The sequence below is a fragment of the Ursus arctos genome, unplaced genomic scaffold, assembly GCF_023065955.2.
Source record: "Ursus arctos isolate Adak ecotype North America unplaced genomic scaffold, UrsArc2.0 scaffold_1, whole genome shotgun sequence".
Lineage (NCBI taxonomy): Eukaryota > Metazoa > Chordata > Mammalia > Carnivora > Ursidae > Ursus > Ursus arctos.
Window position 1 is genome coordinate 42,546,245 of NW_026622763.1, and position 25,296 is coordinate 42,571,540.

Genomic DNA, 25,296 nt, shown 5'->3' on the forward strand with positions numbered 1-25,296 from the left:
CTAGGTATTTATCCAAAAGATACAAACATAGTGATTCGAAGAGACACATGCTCCCTGATCTTTACAGCAGCAGTGCCCACAATAGCCGAAATATGGAAAGAGCCTAGATGTCCATCAACAGGTGATGGATAAAGAAGGTCTGGTATATATATAAAATGGAATATTACTCTGCCTACAAATAAATGAAATCTTACCATTTGCAATGACATGGATGGAACTAGAGGGTATTATGCTAAGCAAAATAAGTCAGTCAGAGAAAGACAAATATCACATGATTTCACTCATATGTGGAATTTAAGAAACAAAACAGATGAGCATAGGGGAAGGGAAGGAAAAATAAAATAAGATGAAAACAGAGAGGAATACAAGCCATAAGACTCTAAACTCTAGGAAACAAACTGAGGGGTTGCTGGAAGGGAGGCGGGTGGGGGGATGGGGTAATAACTGAGTGATAGGCATTAAGGAGGGCACTTGATGTAATGAGCAGTGGGTGTTATACGCAACCAGTGAATCACTAAATTCTACCTCTGAAACTAACAATACACTATATGCTAATTAAATTGAATTTAAATAAAAAAATTTTAAAAAGAAAAATTGCTATTTTAAAATCTATGCATATACTTTTATCCCCTTCTTATAATTGATACTAATTGATATCATAAGTCTATAGTATATCAGTAAAACTATCAGGATTTGGGGTGAGAGGAGTGGAGAAGGGTATTGATATATGGAAGAGTTACAAATGTTATTATCTTAGGCTAAAGCACAGATAGCTACATGAATGCAAAATAAAAATGACCCTTATTTACACTGAGTAGAAAACAATATTTAAAAAATCAGCTATTATACAACTAGAAAGGATCTAGAAATCATGAAGTTGATTTTTAAAGTCATTTTTATTTTCTTTGTATTTGTTTATGTCCTTCAGTTTCTTGGCTCAAGTTTCCTTCTTGCATCTCAGACATCCTTTCTGGGATCATTGTTTTTCTGAAGTATATATATTGAAATCCCTTTACAAAGGATGCCTTAATGATAAATTTTCACTGTTTCTGTTTATCTGAAGTGAGTTTCTTGAATGATAACTTGGCTGGGTATCCACTTTTAAATTTACAATGATTTTTCCTTAGCATTCTGAAGATACTATGTTACTGTCTTCTGGCCTCTATTTTTGTTAGTCTGTCATTCCTATGTAGGTAATCTTTTCTTTTTCCCTTGCTGCTTTAAAATGTGTCATTCTGCAGTTTCACATGATATGTGGAGGTGTGAATTGTTCTTTAATTATCCTGTTTGTGATTCATTGTGATTCCTGAATCTGTGGATTCATGTGTTTTATCAATTCTGGGAAATTTTCACCTCTTATTTTCAAATAGTACTTCTTCCTCATTTTTTCTATTCTTATCTTCTAGGTATATGTTAGACTTCATCATATTATCCTCATTTTAAAAATTACCTATATTAGAGGCACCTGGGTGGCTCAGTCGGTTAAGTGTCTGCCTTCAGCTCAGGTCATGATCTCTGGGGCCTGGGATCAAGGCCCAAGTTGGGCTTCCTGCTCCATGGGGAGTCTGCTTCTCCCTCTCCCTCTGCCCCCGCTTGTGCTCTCTATCCCTCTCAAATAAATATATAAAATCTGTAAAAAAATTATATTTCATATTTTTCATATCCTTATCATTCTATGCTATATTCTGTGTAATTTTTTCAGAACTTTCTGACAGTTCCCTAATTTGTATATCATTTGTCCTGTCTACTGTTTTACTCATCTATGGAGTTTTCAATTTTAAGGATTATATATGTATTTATGTATTACATATATATATTATTTTTCTAATTTCTGGAAGTCCAACTTTTTCATATGAAGATTTTCAGTCTTGTCCCAGGTTTTAGAAGTTTTCTTTCCAGGCGTTTGGATTGTTAGGAGAACAAAATCAGTAGCTTGGTAACTTAGTATCCAGTCTTGCTGTGGGTCTAACTAGTATCTTTCACCCTTCTTCAAATAACGAGGCTCTTGTCTTGATACTTGTGACTGAACTACTACTTTGCCCCCCTTGTCTGCCTGACAAAGATGCATTGATCTTTTAAAAATCAGCTCAAGTGTCTCTTTCAATGGAGTCTTTACTGACTTTCTTGGAGAAAAATAATAACTGTTATGGTTGAATGCCAGCTATATGAATTTCTTTCACAATGTCATTGTTGTTGTACTTAATGTAAAATCTATAAGCTCTTTGTGGGAAGCAACTGTGTTTTTCTTTTTTGTGCGTGGCCCTAATTATACAAATGATCATATAAATAAAAATAATAATAAATAACATTTATTGAGAACTTGATTAGCAAATTCAAGAACTTTAGATGTATTAGGTCACTCGACACAGATTACATAAGATGCCTAAAATTACACAACTAGGAGTTAACTGAAATAAGACTTAAGTTCAGGTATAGCCCCACAGACAAACTCTCAGTGTTTATCCAACACTGCCTTTCTCTTGACCTCTTAAAAGGGAGCATCAGCAACAGAGGGATAGCCATACCAGCAAGAACTTGAACCTGAGCACCAAACAAGCCCATGGGGATATGTCAGATGCTTAAAGAAGGACACAGCGGGACAAATGAAGGAAGGCCTACAAGACAGATGGAGCCTTGTAGGACACTTATGAGCAAGCAACATGATGAGAGAAAAGACAGCATGAAGCAACAATAAGGAAATCTAGCAACTGTTAATATCATTTTCTGGGTACAAATTGGATTCATATGCAGAACTGAGGCTCTGGAGGGACTCTTAAGAAGAAGGCAGGAATCATCCACAATTCAAAACAAATCAGGGGGATCAGGTGGGCATACAAGGCAGGAACTCAATTGCACAGGTATCAGTGCCTTTTAAAATACTATTGGCTAATTAAAACTTCTCAAACACTTTTTATCCTTAAACCATCAGATGTTAGGCCCAGTAGGAGAGATAGTATTCATTAGGTTACAGTGGCAGGAATCATAATAATACTGTATGTGCTGATGAAATTAATCCTGAGCCAGAAATAACTTACCATTGGAAGATTTTAAATTTACTGACTTAACTGTGTAGTCCAGCAACTTGTCTTTAAGGTTTACATGGGTGGAGTATTCCAAGTAAATGAGATGAGGAAAATCTTGAAATTTTTACGTGATGATTTAGTTTATTCCTTTTTAGCCCTATTCCTCTGATAGCATTTTATTCTCCAATTTTTATCGTCAGTTCCATTTTTTCTTTCTTATATGCCTAAAGATGAAATAACAGGGCACCTGGGTGCCTCAGATGGTTAAGCATCTGCCTTCAGCTCAGGTCATGATCCCAGGGTCCTGGGATGGAGCCCCATATCAGGCTCCCACCTCCTTGGGGAGTCTGCTTCTCCTTCTCTCCCTCTGCTTGTGCTCTCCCTGTCTCTCTCTCTCTCTCTCAAATAAATAAAGTCTTAAAAAATAAAACAAAATAAAGATGAAATAACACATTTACTTTGTATAAGTAAATGAAACCTAACTGCATATCCCCAATTCAGTATTTTGGAAAGGAACTCAACTGACTCTTTGTTAAAAATACATAGGAATGGGGAAAGACTGATTTATTGAGCTACTTTATTTTTTAAAAAAAATTAAAAAGATTTATTTATTTGAGAGAGAGAGAGAGAATGAATGGGAGGGGTAGAGGGAGAGGGAGAGAGAATCTCAAGCAGACTCCATGCGGAGTGCTGAGCCAGAGCCTTACCTGGGGTTGCATCCCAAGACCCTGACTGAGATCATGACCTGAGCTGAAGCCAGAAGTCAAATGCTCAACCAACTGAGCCACCCAGGCACCCCTGGGCTACTTTATAATAAATGTTTCCTATGACTTAATTAAGACAGTATATAAGACTAATTTAACTTATATTAACATGAGATGGTATAGTCTACATTTTAGAGTAGATACCAGATTCTAAATACCTAGCTTCAAAGCAATATCCTAGTAAATATGTGGGTTTATTTATTTTATGAAAAATATAATATGCTAAATGATATTCAAAATTAGGCTTGGCTTATGCTTAGATTCCAGTTCAGCTAGGATTTATTGAACTCTTATGTTAATTTCTGACATGATGCTTTCATATCTCTTGTCCTATTTAATATAGCATAATAAAATTAGAGATTAAATGATGTTTTATACTTGTATAATACTTTAACTTACTGGTAATGAAAAAATAGCCTCTAGAGTAAATACAGATGCCTATGTTCAAGATTAATATTGAATCCAAGTGTAATGTTCAGTTTTCTTAACTTCATAATTTAAAGGGTAATAAAAATAATAAACACTTAAAAAATAGTTCTCAGATCATGTTTATAAAATATGTGTCTATATATTTCTCCTCATTAGATCAGTAGTGGAAAATGTTTCATTTATATTAACCAAGATATTAATCCATAGGTTGAGAGACACCCTGTAAAATGAATTAAAAAGGTAGTTTTTTTCTCCATCAGACTTAAATGGAAAAGAGGAAAAATTAACTGTTTGCACAAAAATGTTTTGTTTTGTTGCAACATAAAAAAATAACCAAGCACAATATTGTATTCCATACTTTTTATCGATTTTTTTTCTATCTATACCATCTGCTGTATTCATTTCTCCCATCTCATACCTACCTTGATGTGGGAGTGGGGGCAGGAGTTAGAAGGATAATCTTATCAAAAGATGCATTGGTGCATGTGTGTTTGTTAGCTCACTTTGTTCATGAAAATATTTTATGATATTAAAGAAAATATTTTGAAATAGCAAAAAGAGGCACCTCATGGGTAGAAATGTATACATACATTTCTTATGTTATGGGGAACATTCTTTGCAAGTGTAAAATACCCCTACTTGATTAATTATTCTTTTTTCACTCCCTTTTCCACATCTAGAATTTAATTCTATGTCCTCTTTTTCATTTTTCAGAAATTAAGTATTCTTGAATTAATCATGCCTATTGAGAGTTCTTTGATGACTCACAGTCTGTTTCCCACCATTTTATCCTCTACCCTTCATTCAACAGTATTTTTTGATAGATACTTCTTAGTCAAAGTTTTGTACATCGGTTGCCCTTTTGATTATATGTCCATCTCCACAAAATTTAATGTCATGGATTTTAGTCACTAAACATGACACACATATATATAGTTTAGGGTCACAGCAGGAAAGAGATAGTCACTTGAAAAGCGTGATAAAGAGTTTAAAGAGGGGACTTTTTTTTTTAATTATTACTATATGTTAATCACCATACAGTACATCATTAGTTTTTGATATAGTGTTCCATGATTCATTGTTTGTGTATAACACCCAGTGCTCCATGCAATACATGCCCTCCTTAATACCCTTCACTGGGCTAGCCCATCCCTGCCCTGAAACCCTCAGTTTGTTTCCCAGAGTCCATAGTCTCTCGTGGTTCATCCCCCCTTCTGTTTACCCCCCCTTCATTATTCCCTTCCTTCTCCTACCGATCTAGGAAGGAACTATTTTTTTAAGGCATAGGCAGGATAAAGGGAAATCAACAGGGTTGATGAAATCCCAGGAACTTGCAGCAACAGAAAACTGTCACTATTTCTAGGCCTGAAGGCGCAAGATGTGGGAACAGTTAATGCGAACTGGCAAGATCTAGAGCTGTAGGGGAGTCAGATGACAAGACTTTGTCTGTGATAGAGGAATGCAGCCATTGCCAAATTATGGCTCAACAAGGCCCATATCTCTCACTCCCACTATCCAGTCTCATTCTCTCTCATTAGCTGAACTCAATAGGAAGCTAGATTGCAAGGGAACCTGGTGATGCAGTCCACAAAGATATAGAGCATGGTGAAGAGTGGAAAGTGGTTCTGTAAGGGCTAGTGGAGTATATATAGCATACCATATTATCCTAATACCTAATAAAAAGTCAGAAAATGTGGTTGGTTTTTTAAAATTTTGAGTATAGTTGATACACAATGTTACATTAGTTTCAGTGATTTGACAAGTTTATACATTATGCTATGTTTGCCACAAGTGTAGCTACCATCTGTCACCATACGTCCCTATTACAATATCATTGACTATATTCCTTATGCTGTGCCTTTTATTTCCGTGATTTATTCATTCCATAACTGGAAGCCTGTATCTTCCACTCCCCTTCATCCATTTTGCCCAACCCCCACCCACCTCCCCTCTGGCAACCATCGGTTTGTTCTCTGTATTTATGGGTCTGGTTCTGCTTTTTGTTTATTCATTTTTTTAAAGATTCCATTATAAGTGAAATCATCTGGTATTTATCTTTCTTAGTCTAACTTATTTCATTTAGCATAAATACCCTCTAGGTCCATCCATGTTGTCTCAGATAGCAAGATCTCATCCTTTTTTTTAATGAGTGTGTAATATTTCATTATATACATGTCATATCTTCTTACTCATTTGTCTATTGATGGACACTTAGATTGCTTCTGTATCTTAGCTATTGTAAATAATGTTGCAATGAACATAGGGGTGCATATATGTTTTCAAATTAGTATTTTATTTTCTTTGTGTAAATACCCAGTAGTGGAGTTTTTGGATCATATAGTAATTCTATTTTTAAATTTTTTGAGGAATCTCCATACTGTTTTCCACAGTAGCTGTTCCAATTTACACTCACATCAATAATATATGAAGCTTTTTTTTTCTCCACATCCTCTTTAACACTTGCTATTTCTTGCCTTTTTGATTTTACCTGTTCTAACATGTGTAAGATGATACTTCATTGTGGTTTTGATTGGCATTTCCCTGATGATTAGCTATAATCAAGTGTCTTTTCATGTGTCTGTAGGCTATTTGTATGTCTTCTTTGGAAAAAATGTCTGTTCAAGCCTTCTGCCCATTTTCTTTCAAGATTTATTTATTTATTTTAGAAAAAGAAAGAGAGAGAGAACATGTGAGCAGGGGGAGGGGCAGAGGGAGAGGGAGAGAACCTCAAGCAGACTTTCTGCTGAGCATGGCCCAACATGGGGCTCAATGTCACCACCCTGAGATCATGACTTGAACCAAAACCTAGAGTGGGTGCTCAACCAACTGAGCCACCCACGTGCCCCCTTCTGCCCATTTTTAAATCCTTTTTGGTGTTGAGTTGTGTAAATTCTTTATATATTTTGGACATTAACCCCTTATTGGATATATCTTTTGCAAATATCTTCTTCCATTCAGTAGGTTGCCTTTTTGTTTTGTTGATGGTTTCCTCTGCTGTGCAAAAGCTTTTTATTTTGATGCAGTCCCAGTAGTTTGTTTTTGCTTTTGTTTCCCTTGCCTTAGGAGACATATCTAGAAAAATGTTAGTATGGCCGATGTCAGAGAAATTACTGCTTTTGTTCTCTTCTAGGATTTTTATGGTTTCATGTCTCACATTTAGGTCTTTAATCCATTTTGAGTTTATTTTTGTGTATGGTGTTTCATTCTTTTGCATGTAGTTGTCCAGTTTTCCCAGCATCATTTATTGAGGAAATGGTTGCTTTTTAAAAATTGATATGATAAATAGTCCTAGGGAAGAAAGAATACTGAAATGAAAATGAACTGCTTTCTCTTCTATTAACCCATTCTCAAATGAGATCAGAATTATCAAACGGACATGAAAAGTTTGAATTGTCTTGCTTGTGGGATTACTGTTAGATTTTTTAAATAAAATTAGGAAAGTTTGTTTCTGTGAAGATTGTGCTCAAGAGTTATGGAAAATCAGAAAAATGCATTTTCTATACATTCATGGAAAGCTTAGTGATATCTTCAAACAATTCTAGAAGAAATTGTTGATCTCTTTATCTGAATATTTTAACACTTAAATGTGCTAGCCCATATTAGTTGCTCTTTCATGAGAGAGTATACTGGCTCAAGGTCACTTCAAATGTGAGAGCTGAGCTAGAAAGCTCTTTCTTCTATTATTGTTCTTTAGTAATTGTTCAGTAAAAATAATGACAGCAAAACTCTTCCCTCTAAAAACTTTCCTTGGAGGTAGAAATAGTCCCAATTGATCTTTATATACATTTGTATTGAAAACACAAATGTCTTAATGTTTAGAAGTAATCAAATTGTAGAAAGTTATAAAATGCATTTGAGTTATGCCAATTATATGGAGTTTGCCTTTAAAATAGCTGACTATAAATTCAATTTAGTCATAAGCAGGGTTTAACTGGAGAGGATCATAGATAATACTATTTGTGCCTTCTTTCTTGGAAAGACATGGAGAAAAGTACTTAAGTGGAACTAGGAAGAGCAAACTATTTCCTCGTGGAAAGAAAAACAAAGTAAAAATAGTTTAGCAAAAGATATGTGATATACGTAATTATGATAATATGTCCCTACACTTAACATGACAGAAACTTCAAAAACTGAAAAATATTGATTTGAAAAGTACAATGTTATTGTTTATTCGTTTGGTTAGAGGCCTATGTAAATGAATTTAAGACGTGATTTCTGTGTGACTTAGTTCCTGTTACTCTGTTTCAGGGCCATAGTCTGTACCAACGTTTTTCAAATTGCAGGTCACAACTCATTTTTAAATTTAAAGGATAGTAACTGGTATTTTTAAATGAAATAGAACCCCCTGGAATAGAAAATATCATACCACGTTGTTTATAGTTAGGGTAAATGTTGGTTTGTGAGACTTTTGTTGTGATTACATACATATATAAATATGTGACTGTGTTGAATATATATTTCTCACTATGGGTCATGCCCCCCACACACAAATTTTAAAACATTGTTTTATACTATTTACTGGAATAAATAATCTTATAAATGTTTACCCAATAGTGTAACAAGGGTCAATTGTATTGAAAGGCAATGTAATAGACTTATGTGTTCTCTCTCTACATTGTGCTAAAATTTGTTCTATGTGAGTAAATACATATGGACATTAGGGTACATTAATGTATTTGATGTTCAACAAATCTAAAGAGGGTCAGTACAAAATGAAATAAAAATTTTCTTACTGGTGTATTTGGGATTATTGCACAACCTGGATTTTCTTCATCACACCCACCTTTACTCACACGTGCTAATAAGGAGGAAGGGAAGTACTCTATTAAAAATTCTTCAATAATACTGAAATAATCTTTTGAACTATAACTAAAGTAGAGGAATTTCAGTATATATATTTAATATTAAGTTGTAGCTTGGGAATTTTCAGCATAAAAGATCATACATTTGATGTTGCTATGGCCCATCTGGAGAGTATTTAAAGTTATGTGAAACTGCAAAATGAGTCACTTATATTGAGTTTCATCCATACTCTAGTTTCAAGTTCTTTTTTTTTTTTTTTTGTCAATGAAACATTAAAATTAGGGCACTTCTACTTGTAATTCATATTGTAATTAAATAATCAACTATTTCCTATTTAGATTCCACTTCTACTTCTGCTGCAAAATTTCATTTTATCTCAATATCCTAACATTAACTATTCAGTAGAATTTTCTTTTGTGTGTGGACAGTTTATATGCTATATCAAAATAAGGAGAAAATCCATTTTGTATAAGTTGAAAATTGATTCAGGCCCTTGAAATAATTAAATATTTTATTGTATGGGGGAAACATCTTATATTCTATATAAACTTTTCCATTTTGTAATTAAGAGGCTGCCATTGTGAGATATAGTGGAATAGTGCTTCTTCTGACCTCTGAATATGGATGCATGACTTAGCTTTTGACATTCTTCCTAATAACACTCCAGAGGGCAGAGATACATTCCAACGTGACACATATTTGAATATGTCCTGCACAGAGGATAAATGTGATTTGTAAATGTATCAAGAACAGATTCTAAAGAGGCTGGAACTTGCATTTGTCTGGTTCAGGAAAATTATATAAATATGTAATTTTTTAGTTTTTCTATTGCTATTTTGCTCAGACCTACAGTTTTTTTTTTTAAGATTTTATTTATTTTTGCGCGTGCATGCGAGAGAGAGAGAGAGAGCACTAGAGGGGAAGGAGGGGCAGAGGAGAAGTTAGTGTTGACTGAGCAGGGAGCCCAATGCGGGACGTGATCCCAGGACCCTGGGATCATAACCTGAGCCACAGGCAGACAGTTAACCAACTGAGCCACCCAGGCGCCTAGACCAATAGATTTTTAAAACTTTACCAAACACAAGAGTAGTAGGATCTGAATCCTATCTTAATTTTCATTTATTCTTTCATTTGTAATATACGTTTCTTTCACTCTGATTTCAGACACTTTGCCCTGACCTGTCTCAGCACATGTTGTCTGAAAGACACAGGACTATAGGCTATAAAACATGTTATTCTACTCTATGTTTTACTGCATGTGAAACACATAAGAGCTGATATTTGTAGGTTGAAATATGTCTGTAGTCGGTAATCCTGTAGTCGACAATACTGATTTGTAAGACATGGAGGCCAAATCATTATCAAGATAATGCCTGGGAATTAAAAGCTTTCAAAGAAGAAACGGAAATCTAAAATTTTTCTACTAGTCAGATACTACAACAGGCTTAGAAATAGATGTTGGAAGAGTCATTCATCTTTAGTCTAGCTTTTCATTTCTCCTTTCTGTTCAGTGTTCACTTTTAAGGCAATTTTTACATAGGTGCTCACAATCAAAACAATTTGGAAATAATCTGTATTTCACTTTGTTCAGTATTTTATATTTTGTTCATTCCTGAATGGTTAAATGGATTATACTTATCCCTCCCCCATTATTTTATTGAGTACCAAATGAGTGTGTGTATTGTTTTGAGCATATGCACAATGTTAAGAAGAGAGTCTCCATCTGGCCATTCTAAATAAATAAAAAAAATTATATATAACCTGAATGAAGGTTTAATGTATATGATTATAATTAAAAGTTTAGTTTGAGTAAAATGCATTATGCTGAAGCAAAGTAATTAGAATTCTGGTTTACCTGATAATTGCTACTAATTGCTTTCAAGAGATTAGATCCCCCCAACCTCATTTTAAATGGCAGTGGAATTATTTCACCTTGCCATAGCATTAGTAGTATTAATACTAATGATTTCCATATTTTCCTTGTATAGTTCAAAATGTCATCTTGTTAACAAGAATTCTTTATCCGAGATAAAAATGCATGTTACTAAATTGTCAGGATAACCGTATTTTGTTTTTCATCTCACTAACAAATGATGGCAACTGGAATATGTGACTATCTTTGATTTCATGGAAAATCAAATGACATTCCTTCTCTGAATATGTGGTCATTTTAATTTTAGTCTCTTTCTTTTTAAACTAACACTTGGTAATCAAATAAATTGTTGTGTCCAAGTAGGCTTAAATGATTGAATTAAACCCCTAAAAGATTAGATTATATTATAATTTATTCTCCAAAATTAGGGGAAAAAATATATATAGTGGTCCACTCTTATCTGTGGTTTTGCTCTCCATGGTTTCATTGACTTGAGGTTAATCATGCCCAGGAAGCAGATGATCTTCCTTCTGACGTACCATCAGAAGGTCCATAGTAGCCTAATGCTACATCACAGTGCCTATTTTATTCACCTCACTTCATCTCATCACACAGGCATTTTACATCTCATATCATTATAGAAAGGGTGAGTATAGGGTCCCCTGGGTTGCTCAGTCATTAAGCATCTGCCTTCGGCTCATATCATGAACCCAGGGTCCTGGGTTGGAACCCCGTATCAGGCTCCCTGCTCAGTGAGGAGCCTGCTAACCCCTCTCCCTCTGCCCCTCGCCCTACTTGTGTGCTTTCTCTCTGTCTCTCTCTCTGTCAAATAAATAATCTTTTTTTAAAAAAAGGGTAAGTATAGTATATAAGATATTTTGAGAGAGAGAGAGAGAGACCATGTTCACATAACTTTTATTATAGCATATTGTTATAATTGTTCTATTTCATTATTATTATTGTTAACCTCTTACTGTGCCTAATTTAAAAATTATACTTTGTCATAGGTATGTATGTATAGCAAAAAACAGTTTATATAGGGTTTGGTACTATCTGTGATTTCAGGCATCCCTGGGGGGGTCTTGGAAAGTATCCCCATGGATAAAGAGGAACTACTGTAAAATCATTTAATCTTCTTTCTTCCCATTCTACAGAGAAATGATGAAGAGGCAGTTGTGGATAGAGGTGGAACTCGTTCCATTCTCAAAACACACTTTGAGAAGGAAGATTTAGAAGGTAAGACCTTTTTTCCCCCTTGGGATAGTTTTTGTTATGCTTTCCTAAATTATTTCAAAGAGAAATATGAAGTTTGTCACAAACTGGAGAATTGGAAAAGTTGATATCAGAGTAATGGTGGTGGTGGTTTGTGAATATGATTGCTTGGATGCGGCCTGAAATGCCAACAGGAAGACCTACAAATAAGAAGTATCCGTTCATCCGAGGCATTATGTTGTGTGCCAGTCTTTCAGTAATTATTGCTTTAGGAATGACCATCAATTGGGGAAAGTTATGACAGACCAGCATACTAGGTGCTACGTGAGAGGGGAGAATAGGACAGGAAGGGCATCCAATCTAGCCTATGTTGTCAGACTAGGCTGTCACTGGAAGAGAGCTAAAGACAACTGGAATTTGAGTTTTACTCAGATATGTATGAGAGAGAGGTGGAGGCACCATCTGTGTGTGTTTTTTTCAATAGAAAGAAGGTCAGATAAGTCAACCGGGAGGTGGTATGATCCAGTAGTTATGTGTAAGGGATCTGAAACCAAACTGCACTGCTGGAAACTTGAGTCAGTTAATTTCTCTGCACCTCAGTTTTCTCAATTGTTAAGATAAAGATAACAATGGCCAAGATATGGAAGCAACCTAACTGTCCGTTGATACACGAATGGATAAGGAAAATATGACACACACACACGAATATTACACAGCCATGAAAAAAGAATGGGATCATTCCATTTGTGACATCATGGATGGACCTAGCGGGTATTATGCTAAGTGAAATGAGTCAGACTAAAAAAGATGTATTTTCACTCATCTGTGTAATCTAAAAAAACAAATGAATAAACAAGCAAACGAAAAGAATCAGAACAATTAAGTACAGAGAACAAACTGATGTTTGTGGAGGGAGAAAATGGGTAAAGGGGAGTGGTAGATATAGGTTTCCAATTATGGAATGAGTAAGTCACAGGAATAAAAGGCACAGAATGGGAAATATAGTCATTGATATCATAATAGCGTTGTATGGTGACAGATGGTAGCTATACTTGTGAGCATAGCATAATGCCTACATAAATTTGTCCAATCATTGTGTTATAATTACTGAAACTAATGTAATACTGTGTGTCAACTATATTCAAATAAAAATTTTTAAATTTAAAAAGTAAAATAAGGGTAACTGGAATATATTTCATAAAGCTTTTATGAGAATTAAGGGAAAAATACTTAGAATAGTACCTGGCATAAGACTTACTAAGTCTTAACAGTTATTACTGAACCACAATTTAACATATACATGTTATTACTTGATTTTAGTTTTTAACCAGAAATTATTATTAGTGCGATTCAAGGCATATGATATTTTTTATCTTTTGGTTAAAAAGTGAAACCCGGGTAATTTTAAGTAAAAATATTCAGAGATATCTCTTAATAATCCACCACAGCTGAAAAGTAAGGAGTATTCCCCTCAAGAATGGTCAGGTAACTAATTAAATTACAGTGAAATTCATAGTTCTTAGATTTATCTTTAGCTACAACAATTAAATAGCAGGAGAATTGATACAATATTTAGAGTAAACTTTCAACAACGATCCCTACTCAGCACCTGACGTTTTGTTTGATGCACAGAAAATGAGCAGGTCCAGGAGGGTTGTACTTACTGGGTGGGTATAGTGATTGCTATGCTATCCATAATCATTACACAAATTGAAGGGAGCAGAAACTTGAAAAATCTAAACTGATACTGGAGACTAAAAAGATAATTTCTCCTTGGATTTGAAATGCCATTATATTACATTATTTCCCCAGCAGCATATTTACCTTTTTACTTAGGTCCTGTCATGGCTTAAGCTTGTATTCAGTAAGCACGTGTAAGAAAACCCAATAAAGCAAGAAGTGAGTCAAAAAACATAATTGCAGGAAAAAGCCATCTTGGGTTTAAAGATTGTGATGGATAATCTACACACAGATAATTGAAAGTTAACATTGATAATTTATAAATAATTACAATAAAATACTGAATTCCCTTTGGATGGAAAACACATAGTACAAAAATAGGATTTAATATGTTTATTTTAATTGTTATATCAATGTGTATTATGTACATTTTCTCTTTCTGGGCATGGTATTCAGGTGAGGGTGTACGATGCTTATTAAAAGAGATTTCTGATTGGCAAACACAACTGGGTAAGTCAGATTTTGTTCTGTTCATTGATGTCTATAGTCGTTAATAGTGGCTAAGTGCTAAGTCACTGGTGATTAAAATTAACGTCATAGAATGCAAATGTAACATTACATTTTAGAATTTTGAACTAAAATAGGAAAAACTTACTTATTTTGACTTTCTCAGTATTTGTTCTGCTCCCAGACCATACTAAGTAGATAAACATCCCAGCATCTGCGGATGGTGTACAAGATTCTGCTGTGATGCACACGATCTGTTAGTGGTTCCTGGACTGATTACTCTGAATCAGAAAATAATGCAGGGACAATGTGTTGAATGTCATGATTCAGGAAAAATCAACTGGCAGCCTAATATAAAATGGGTAAAGGGGAGGGTGCCAGTTAGAATGATAGCGTTGCTGAGGGTAATGTGGGCAGTAGTTTCTCCTTTTTTTGTAATTAAGGAAAAAGACCAGAGCTCCACATTTTAAGAACTCTTTAGTAATGTAGATAAAACATACAGATAGATATTTATTTTAAATAAAATAGAGTTAGGAATTGCTCTTGAAGAAAGACATACACTTTATAAACTCTTCCTTTGATTAAGATTTTAAATTTGAAAATTAGTGTTTATAGGACTTATGGATATATAAGAATTATTCATAGCTAATAGAACTACTTGTATAATTTAACATCCTGTGCACAGCTTGTAGAAATGCTAGGTGGTTAAAAATATCTACAAAGTCTCAGGTAAAATATGTTTAATGGAAAATGATCACTTGACCAATATCAGCAGCGTGGTATAGTATATTAGCTAATGCATTCCCATATATCATCCATTTGGATGAATAGTTATGTCAAACATATAATTTCTCCCTTCAAAGCTATTTATGTTTTTGTTTTACATGTAACTTTACCATTTCCTCTCTTTTTTTCCTATTACCTAAAATGGAGAACATACAATTTTGTTAGCTTCTGTTCACCTCCTGTATTTCTGTATCATACAGTTAGTAAAGTCTTTGAATTTATCTCAGGTGCGTCCCTTCTCATTTCTTCCCCTTCATTCCCACTGCCACTGCTCTAGTTCTTTCCCTGTGTACTGTGTGCTCTCTTTCCTACAGTCCGCCCTCCTTAAAACTGCTGGTGTTCTTTCTGAGCCTATTTCTGCTTCCTATGGTAAAATCTAGTGAGCAGCATTGAATCCCTATAATTAGACCAAATCAGGATTGTGAGTGGAGCAAACATTGTTGAGGTTAACCAATGTTTATTTTTGGTTTCTTACATCCATGCGGGATTAGTACTGTACAAAATACAAGATTACAAAAGGAGAAATGCACTAATACCCTCGAAATTCTTTCTTCAACTTGCCCTTTAATACATGTGTAGTGGACAGAGTGGCCAGATAAAATAGACAATGCTTAGTTATATTTGAATTTTAGGTAAGTAAGGAGTATCTTTTTAGTATAGGTATACCATGCAATATTTTATTTATTGCTTTTCACTTGCCAGATCTGGCAACCTTAGTAGTGGTTGTTACCAGGAACCATCCAAATCCCCTCTTAAGGATTGTGGTGCTTATTTCCTCTGTTGCCGTGGGTGTTGCCTGCTGTTGCCCCACTGCTGAGCTCTTCCCCAGAAATTACCTTCTGCTGAAAGGAGCTGTCTCTTGCTATGGGAGCTGCCTGCCCTGTGGCACATTGAATTCAATGAAGGAGGAGAATAAGGGCCTGGCCCCTTTGCCTCAATTTGTTATAACTCTGAAGGGTGATCTCAGCTTCACAGCCCCCCCCCCCGTGGAATCAGCAGAGGCTTTTACTGCAACCATACCATAATTAAATTTCTTCCTCTACCAAATGCTGCTGCACATATTTCTGCACAGGTGTTATTGCTGACAGCTTTCTTCAATGAACTCTTTGAACACAAATCTGTACTTCAGGGTTTGTTTGCTGAGGAACCTGACTCACTCATTCATCATTTTACTGCCCCCTGAACAGTACCGCTAGACATATACACTTGGTAACTGGCAGGACCTTCATGGTGGTGTCTTAGCCTGTGAGGCTAAGAACTATCGTAGTGGGAGAGAATGCTCCCAAACTACTTGCCTTGGCCATGAGAGTATATGAAAATCAGTATTGCATGTGACAGAAAATGGCAGAGATTGGTATCATTTGTATTTATTTGTTAATTTATTTATTAGAGCAAGAAAGAGAGAGCATGAGTGGGGAGGGGGCAGAGGGAGAGAAAGAATCTCAAGCAGACTCCCTGCTGAGCAGGAAGCCTGATGCAGGGCTCAATCCCATGACTCTGAGGTCATGACCTGAGCTGAAATCAAGTCCAACCAACCATAGTTGGTTGGTCCAACCAACTGTGCCACTCAAGTGCGCCTAGTGTCATCTTTAAAGACCTAATGTATATACTAGTTTGGCCATTGCAGATATTGTCAAATTGTAGAGGATTGTAGCGGATGACTGCAAACTTGGCCGAGTGGAAGCATCAGTTGCAACTGCTAGATCAGAAATGGAATCTTCTTAGAGCAGGTTAACATGGCCTCAGGTATGTGGTATGCAGCTCTTGATCTGGCAAATGCACCTTTTTCTATTACTATCAAGAAGGACTACCAGAAGTATAACGATATACATGTATGGTCTTGCTCCAGGGCTGTGTTAAATCTCCTACCTTTTGTCATAATAGAGTCCAAAAAGACTTGAACTGAGTGGATACTTTGCAGAACATTACATTGCTTCATTGTATTGACAAAATGAACAAGAAATGGCAAGTAAGTTGGAGGCCTTGATAAGATAGATGGGTTCCAGGGTCTGTTTCCCCTCGAACCTGTTGTAAGGACAATATGAGAGTGTCAACACTCTACTGAGTCTGAAACTCCACGATGGGTGCATGGATAGCCGGGGTCAGTTTCCACAGGCACAGTGAAAATAACCAAGTGCCCCTTCAGTTACTCTTTCTCATCTCAATCCTCTCTTCATGGTCCACCCTGGTCCCACTTTTTTTCACAATTGATGCCAGCAGTTTTTAAAGATTTAATAATTTTTTTTTCAGATAGGACCATTGCTATATCTTCTGCAAGTGTAAGAATAAATTAATGGCAAACCTCTAAAAGTAGTATGTCGTATTAATAACTAGATGATAATAAAGAGAAGAGTTTAGTAGCAAAAGATGACATGCTGTTATTTTAGTAATTTTGACTGACTGATCAAGTTTCAGTCAAGGTAATACTACAAACAACTGGATTGTTTTTTGCTAAAATTTTTTAAAATACTTTTTTCTTAGTTTTTGATGTAATGAAAAACTGAGGATATACTGTATGGTTACTAACATAACATAATAAAAAATATTTAAAAAACCAAAAAAGTACTTTTTTCTTGCTAAAAAAAATAACACAGTATTTACCATTTTAGCCATTTCTAAGTATACAGTATAGCAGTGTTAAGTATATTCATATTGTTATGTAACCAATCTTCAAAACTTTTTCATCTTGGAAAACGGAAGTTTATACACATTAAGCAACTCTCCCGTTTGCTCCCCACCCTATCCTGTAGTAAGCACCATTCTATCTTCTGTTCCTGTGAATATGACTACTCTAGAGACTGCATGTAAGTGAGGTCATGCAGTATTTGTCTTTTTGTGACTGGTTTATTTCATAGCATAATGTCTTCAAGGTTCACCCATGTTGTAGCATGTTGGAGTTTCCTTCCTTTTTAAGGTTAAATAATACTCCATTATAGGTGTGTACTGCATTTTGTTTATCCATTCATCTGTTGATGGGCATGGTTGCTTTTATCTCTTGGCTATGGTGAATGGTGCTGTTATGAACATGGGTATGCAAATATTTCTTTGGAATCCTGGCCATAAGTGGATTGCTGGATCATGAAGTAATTCCATTTTTAATTTTTAGAAGAACTGCCGTACTGTTTTCCATAGCAATTCACAATTTTACATTTCCATCAAGAGTGCACAAGAGTTCCAGTTTCTCCACATGTTTGCTAAAACATGATTTTCTGTTTGCTTATTTATTTGCTTTTGATAGAGAGCCATCCTAATGGGTATGAAGTGATATTTCATTGTGATTTTGACTTGCATTTTCCTAATAACTAGTAATATTGAGCATCTTCTCATATGCTTGCTGGCCATTTATTCATCATTTTTGAGAAATGTCTGTTCAAGTCCTTTGCCTGTTGTTTAATTGGGTGTTTTGTTGTTGTGGTTGAGTTGTATGAATTCTTTATATATTCTAGATATTAACCCCATATCAGATATATGATTTAGAAATTTTTTCTCCCATTACATTGGTTGCCTTTTCACTCTGTTGATTTTGTCCTTTGATATACAGAAAATTTTATTTTTATGTAGTCCAGTTTGTCTAGTTTTACTTTTGTTACCTGTGCTTTTGGTGTCATACCCAGGAAATGCTCGTCAAATCTAATGTCATAAAGCTTTTCCTATGTTTCTTTTTAATTTATAGTTTTGGGTCTTATGTTTAGGTCTGTGATCCATTTTGAGATAATTTTGTATATGGTGTAGAATGCTTGCTCCCCCCCACCCCCCACGACTCATGTGCTTGCTCTCTCCCCCAAAATATATATATATACATAATAATAATATTAAAAAAGATGTAAACTCAGAAATAAATGTGTGAAGGAAGAAAATAATTATTCTGCTGGGAGGGATCAGTTAACACTAATGGATGGGAGGAGTGGGCATTCTATTTCTGTGTGGAAGGAAATCACTGGCAAATGGTGGAGATGGGAAGGCTCCAATTTGGGGCAATCTAAAAGGCCTTAAACAAACATAATATAATAAAAAATAAAAAAAAAAAAAGGCCTTAAACAGAAGAACAGAATGATATTCCTGAGATTTTACTGTGTCTTCTGTGTTCTCAGACTATAGAAAAATAGAAATACTTGCTAAAACTATGGAAAACAATAGTCTCTCACTAAATAGATTCTTTATGTGTCAATGATTTAGGGAAATATTTAACCTGTGAGGAGCAATGTGAACTATAATAGGTATAATGTTAGGCAACAAAGTAATATGAAAAGGGCAGAAGGAGAAGGAGAGGGAGAGAGAGAATCTTAAGCAGGCTCCATGCTTAGTGCTAGCCCAGGGCGGGACTCAATCTCATGACCCTGAGATCATGACCTGACCTGAAATCAAGAGTCAGCCGCTTAACCAACTGAGCCACTCAGGTGCTCCTATGTATATATTTCTTATCTTTTTTATTATAAGCTTGTTGAAGGACAAATTGTCATCCTACACATATTTGTGTTCTCCCATGTTATCTAGCACTTTTTTTTTTGAATTAGATAGGAACTAAAAATGTTCTTGCATTGAATCTCACTTATATGTCATTCAATAATATATCGCTAATCATGTAAGAAGTTAAATTTAGGTAATGAAATTAGGTGCATAATTAATGCTCATCAAATATTTAATTACCTTTGAATTTCATGTAAATACAGAAATTTCTAATTATGTTGCACTGCACTAAGGTAAATCAATCTAGTTATATTTCAATGATTTTCAGGAATTACTAAGCTTAAAACTTTAATAGAAAAGTTAAACTCATCTCTAAGTCTTGGCCTACAAATTAAATCAAGGAGACATTTTCTTTATCCTGTATTGCTTTTAGCAGACAGTAAAATACTTTTCAGTCAAGGATTTAATAAAGAAAATTATGCCCCTATCTTGATATTCTTTTCTTCATTCCATTTGAGGAAAAAAAAATGGTTTACTAGTTGATTTCCTTTGGGGACCACTTAATAGATGGTGGACCCAAAATGTAAGTAAGCACCTTACACAAAGCGATCATATAACATAGTTCTATCAATGGTAGTACCCTCCCACTTTCTTGCTTTCACCCCATTCCTGAGCTCTGATGATAACAGAGATGGTTTTCTGACTATAATCATTATAATGTCAAAAGTGGTTTCCCCTAAAAAACTAAAGATAATGAGTACCGGTCCTATATTTATGACACAGTATTTTGCCACCAAAGTAAAAAATTATTGAAAAAATGAAGACAAGAAAAAGCCAAAAATTAGGCCTATACCTTTTCTTTCTAAACTTTCGTCTCTAAAAATTGCCAAGAGAAGGAAAAATTGCATTCTGCTGGGAGAAATCCAAGTTGTCTTCACAGAGACAGAGGTGGGTTTTGAAGGATGAATGGGGTTTCTGAAGGCAAAGAAGGAAGGGTCTTTTATATTGTGGAATAGTTATTATGGTGTGGCTAATGTGCTGGGATTGTGTGCATGGGGGCAAAGAGTGACTGCAGATGATGTTTAAATATTTGCATGAGATATTGGAGAATGAATTAATGCTTAAAATTATCAAATGAGGTAAGTACTATAAAAATCTCCATTTTACAGTTAAAGAAACTAAAGCACAGAAGATTAACCTGCCCAGTCCTAAGGACTAGCAAGTGGTAGAGCAGGGATTTGAAACCACCAGGGTCTGGGCTTTTAACAACTATATTGTAGAATTAAGGATGATGCTCAGTTTTATGTTTTAGGGGATGGAATGGGGCAAAGTGATTATTAATTGAAAGACTTGGGCGTATTTCCTCACTTGATCAAGACTATATAAAAAAGTGAAGACTTTTATTTCCTATTATGAAGCAATACTAAATTCAAAAATTAGTACCCATGTCACAATGGTTTTCCAAATGATTTTGCAAAAATTTGAGAAGCTTTGTAGTTAGTAAATTCCCATTAGAGAAATTCATTCCCGCAAATAGAAGAGCCTTTCTCCCACTGGAAGCCTGTTTTATTATAGCCTCACGTTCTCCTGTTTTAAATTCTCATCTCTCTGCACCATGAAATGAGTAATCTTATTGTTTCCTTATTCCAAATGTCTTTTCTTTGAAAAAGATTCATTTTTTTTTCCTGTCATTATTGGTTGATCAGCTTCTGTGCAATTTTGTGTTGATACAAGCTCAATGTCAATTGATGGGGGCAATTCTAAGTGGTATTTGGTCCGTTGGTAATGAGTAGTGAAATTAGTTAATTACACAGAATCCATCTGAAATTGTACATTTTGCCTGCCAAATACTTTGGATATTTGAGGCTGGGAATTAGGCACATAGACTAATACTGAAGATTCCAGAAAAAAAATTGTCAATACTAAATTTCATTTCCTTATTGAGCAATCTTTGTCACCTGAGCACATTTCATAATGAGCTGTTGTATTTTTCCCTGGGTATCCTAAGAATAAGAAACAAATAAGAAAATATTGTTTTAAATACTTTTATTTCTAAAATTAACTCTCAGGTGAGCTATACATCATGTTCCATATTTCTTCATTTTAGGCATTTCACATAATTTATGTACGTGACCCATATGAATATATTTTAATATATAATTTGTTTATGATATTTTGTTTATTTGGAGTGGTAACTTGATAGTTATTTATAATCTGTTTTTATAATATATTGTAATTCCAAGCAAATTCAAAAGATCTTAAAGTATTCTTAAAAATTTGGTTGTGGTTTATTAGACCATTTGTAAACAGTTATAGACATGTGTTTGCATGAGGGCAGTAACATATATTCCAATGTGTATATGTGACTATGAAATCCTGTAAATTTATGGTTTCATAGTTTAGGGGTCCTGCTTATACATTTTGCATCCCTAGTTTAGGATGTCAGTTTTTAGGTAACTGATTTTAGAATAAAAGACCTTGTTGTTAATCTCCCTTCATTACTCCTTGTAAGTCAAGCTCTATTTAATACGATTTTCTACCTATCAAAGATATGGTATAGCATTTAGGGTATTTGCTTTCTTTTTATAGGGGGAAGGGGGAGTATTTGCTTTCTAATGTGACTTAAATATATCATCAATGAATGAGTAGAACTGTGTGTTTGTGTGTGTGTATGTAACATTTTCAATCAATTACTATTTCAGAGATACAATAGATGAAAAGAAATTCCTTTTCATTACATTAAATATAATCCTATAAATATTAAAAGAAGGAATTTTACAGCAAAGAAAGTATTCCTTTAATCCTTAAATATTTGAATCCTTAAATATTGAAAACTTTGAAGACAGACCACAAATGACCAAAGCTTCTTAATATATACTACATAGGTTTATATTAATATTATGCTTTTGCTCTGCATTTTCTTGATATCTGAGACTTAAGGGTGTTCATTATTTAGTTACACAGTGTAATAGTGTGGGAGTAGTACTGTGAAGGTGACATTGTGAAGTAGATGAACTTAGTCTACTTCTTGATTAAATTCTTAAATCTCTATTTCAGCTGCTAATCTTTCCCCCAGAATGATCTAGCTTTATTTATTTATTTTTTAAATATTTATTTATTTATTTTAGAGAGGGAGAGAGTGTGTGAACTGGGGGAGCGGCAAAGGGAGAGGGAGAGGAAGAGAAATCCTCAAGTGGACTTCCCGCTGAGTGTGGAGTCCCACCCCTGGCTCAGTCCCAGGACCCTGAGATCATGACCTGAGCCAAAATCAGGAGCCGCTTACCTGACTGAGCCACCCAGGTGCTCCATAGAGCGATCCTACTTTAAAGTTCCTCAGCTGCATATGATTGCAGCCTCCTCAAGTTGTCGCCTTTCTTTCTTCCTTCCTTCCTTCCTTCCTTCCTTCCTTCCTTCCTTCCTTCCTTCCTCCCTCCCTCCCTCCCTCCCTCCCTCCCTCCCTCCCTCTCTCTCTCTCTCTCTCTCTTTCTTTCTTTCTTTCTTTCTTTCTTTCTTTCTTCTTTCTAAAGATTTTATTTATTTAGTTGACAGAGAGGGAGACCGCAGGGAGGGAACACAAGCAGGGGGAGTGTGAGAGGGAGAAGCAGGCTTCCCGCTGAGCAGGGAGCCCGATGCGGGGCTCGATCCCAGAACGCTGGGAGACACTTAATGGCTGAGCCACCCAGGCGCCCCAAGGTTGTCGCCTTTCTACAGAATTGTCTCACAGTAGTACACGCAGGGATAGGCTACCGGTCAGTTAGGATCTTTCTAGGGAAGTTGTCATCATTCACCAATATTTAATTAAGTACTCAGGCATACAAACACTGAGCCATTTTCTGTTTTATGCTCTTCATTCTCTAAGGGAGGTTCAGATACTGGTGCCACCAATAGGGCACTTCAGTCCTATAATCCTTTGGAAAAAAATATCAGTGGCCACTTTGCACATTAATGTTTACATTAAAATATAAATTGATATAAATAGGGGTAATAATTATTAAATAATAATTGAAAGAGGTGATGTTCTTAATTTTCTGGATCATGCACACCTATAATTTAGCAGTACTGGTATCATTGGTACCCTAATAGAACTAATTCCATTTGGGTACCAGGATGCTGGTATTTTTTTGAATGCACTCTTACATTTTCTCCCAGTAGCCTTGTTTATTTCCGCATTTTGTCTTCCCACTTTTCTGGCTGCCTAGTCATTCCTATTGCCTTTAGTGTATCAGAACTGCTGAAAGCACAACGAAAGAAATCGGATTCTCTTTCCTTCCTTTCTCCATCATTTCTACCCTTTAATGAGCTTCAGGTGGGGTGATAATAAAGGAAACAAAATAATTGAAATTGTGATTAGAAGAAAGTAAAATTTTAATTTTCTACTGGTAAATTAAGCTTTTGTCTCTGTGGCAGGCAGATTATGAATATTCCTTTTGACTACTTTCAAAACTGCTTCTAAATTACCTTAGGAGCATTTGTAATAAAAGTATTGCAGTCCTATTAGCAAAAGGATTTCTAATTTATAGCTAAATTATTTAAAATTATGCCTATTTTTTCCTTTGCATAACTCCGTTTTTTTCTGGTGAAGACAATTGCCATGATTTAATTAGATGACAATATAGCACAAAAGCATTTTATGACATCGCCGTGATTAATACAAAATTATAGTGTCAGCAACACCAATACAGTTAATAACAGTGATCATGAAAACAAAAGTCTTGTTCAGTAAGTTGAGATACCGACTGTTTATGTGAATGGCTTATTTCTCTCATGCTAAGATTTATTAATATGTATCCTATCTAACTATTAAAAAGTGCTCTTAATTGCCAACTACAGGGGCTCTCTATCCTCATTACTTTTGAATTCTCTGTTGTTTTTAGAACTACGACTATGCCTTAGTTTTTAAACCTCTCTTCTCTCATTTCTCTTCCCTTGGCTGATGATTTTCTCAGATCATGCCTTCCTTGGTATTTTTTCTGTTTTACCCAGTGGCCTCTCTTCCTCTGCCTGACATTTCTATACTTTTTTTTTTTCAAAATTACATTAGTTTTATTGTTTTAAAAATTATTAAAATATGGGCACCTGGGTGGCTCAGTCAGTTAAGCATCTATCTCTTGATTTTGGCTCAGGTCATGATCTCAGGGTCATGAGATTGAGTCCTGCATTGGACTCCATGCTGGGCATGGAACCTGCTTAGGATTCTCTCTCTCTCTCTTTCCCTGCCCTCCCCTCCCCCAAATAAATTAAAAAATAAAAATTATTAAAATAATATGTATTCTATTAGAAAAATCCATATATAAAGAAATATAAAAAGCATAAAGAAGGCAAACAAACAAAACAACAACCCTGAAAACCCACTACCTAAAAGTAATACTATTAATTAGTCTGAGCAGAATAATAATGGAATTAATACTATGAACAGAAAATTAGTTTAATTATGTGTCATAAACAGATACATGATTATAACTAAATTATATACAGATGGAATTATGGTACCTTTTTAACTTTTAAATTACTCTCATTTCATGAAAAAACATCAAGATCTTTCCATGTTATATAGATACTACTCATTTAAATTGCTACTTAGCATTTTATTGCATGGTTGTACCATGCTTTATTTAACTAATTCTTTATCAGTGGAAATTTTGATTATTTCTCATTTTTCTCTTTTAAACAAAGTGGCTATGAACATTATTGTATAGGTATTCTGTATGTTTGACCTTCCTGATGTAATTCACAGAAGCAGAATCACTACCTCAAAAGGTTATTAAATTAAGATTTTGATCCATGTTTTTATATTGGCTTCCAGCATGATTGT

General features: G+C 35.0%; 1 protein-coding gene across 1 annotated transcript in view; it reads left to right on the forward strand.

Annotated features, from left to right (window-relative positions):
* The window catches only part of SLC4A10 (solute carrier family 4 member 10), a 287,806-nt gene that overhangs the window by 96,479 nt on the left and 166,031 nt on the right, over positions 1-25,296 (forward strand). Inside the window, exon 2 of the mRNA XM_057318172.1 lies at positions 12,047-12,128. Within this exon, the coding sequence (XP_057174155.1) occupies positions 12,047-12,128 (82 nt within the window). The remainder of the gene's footprint in view (positions 1-12,046; positions 12,129-25,296) is intronic.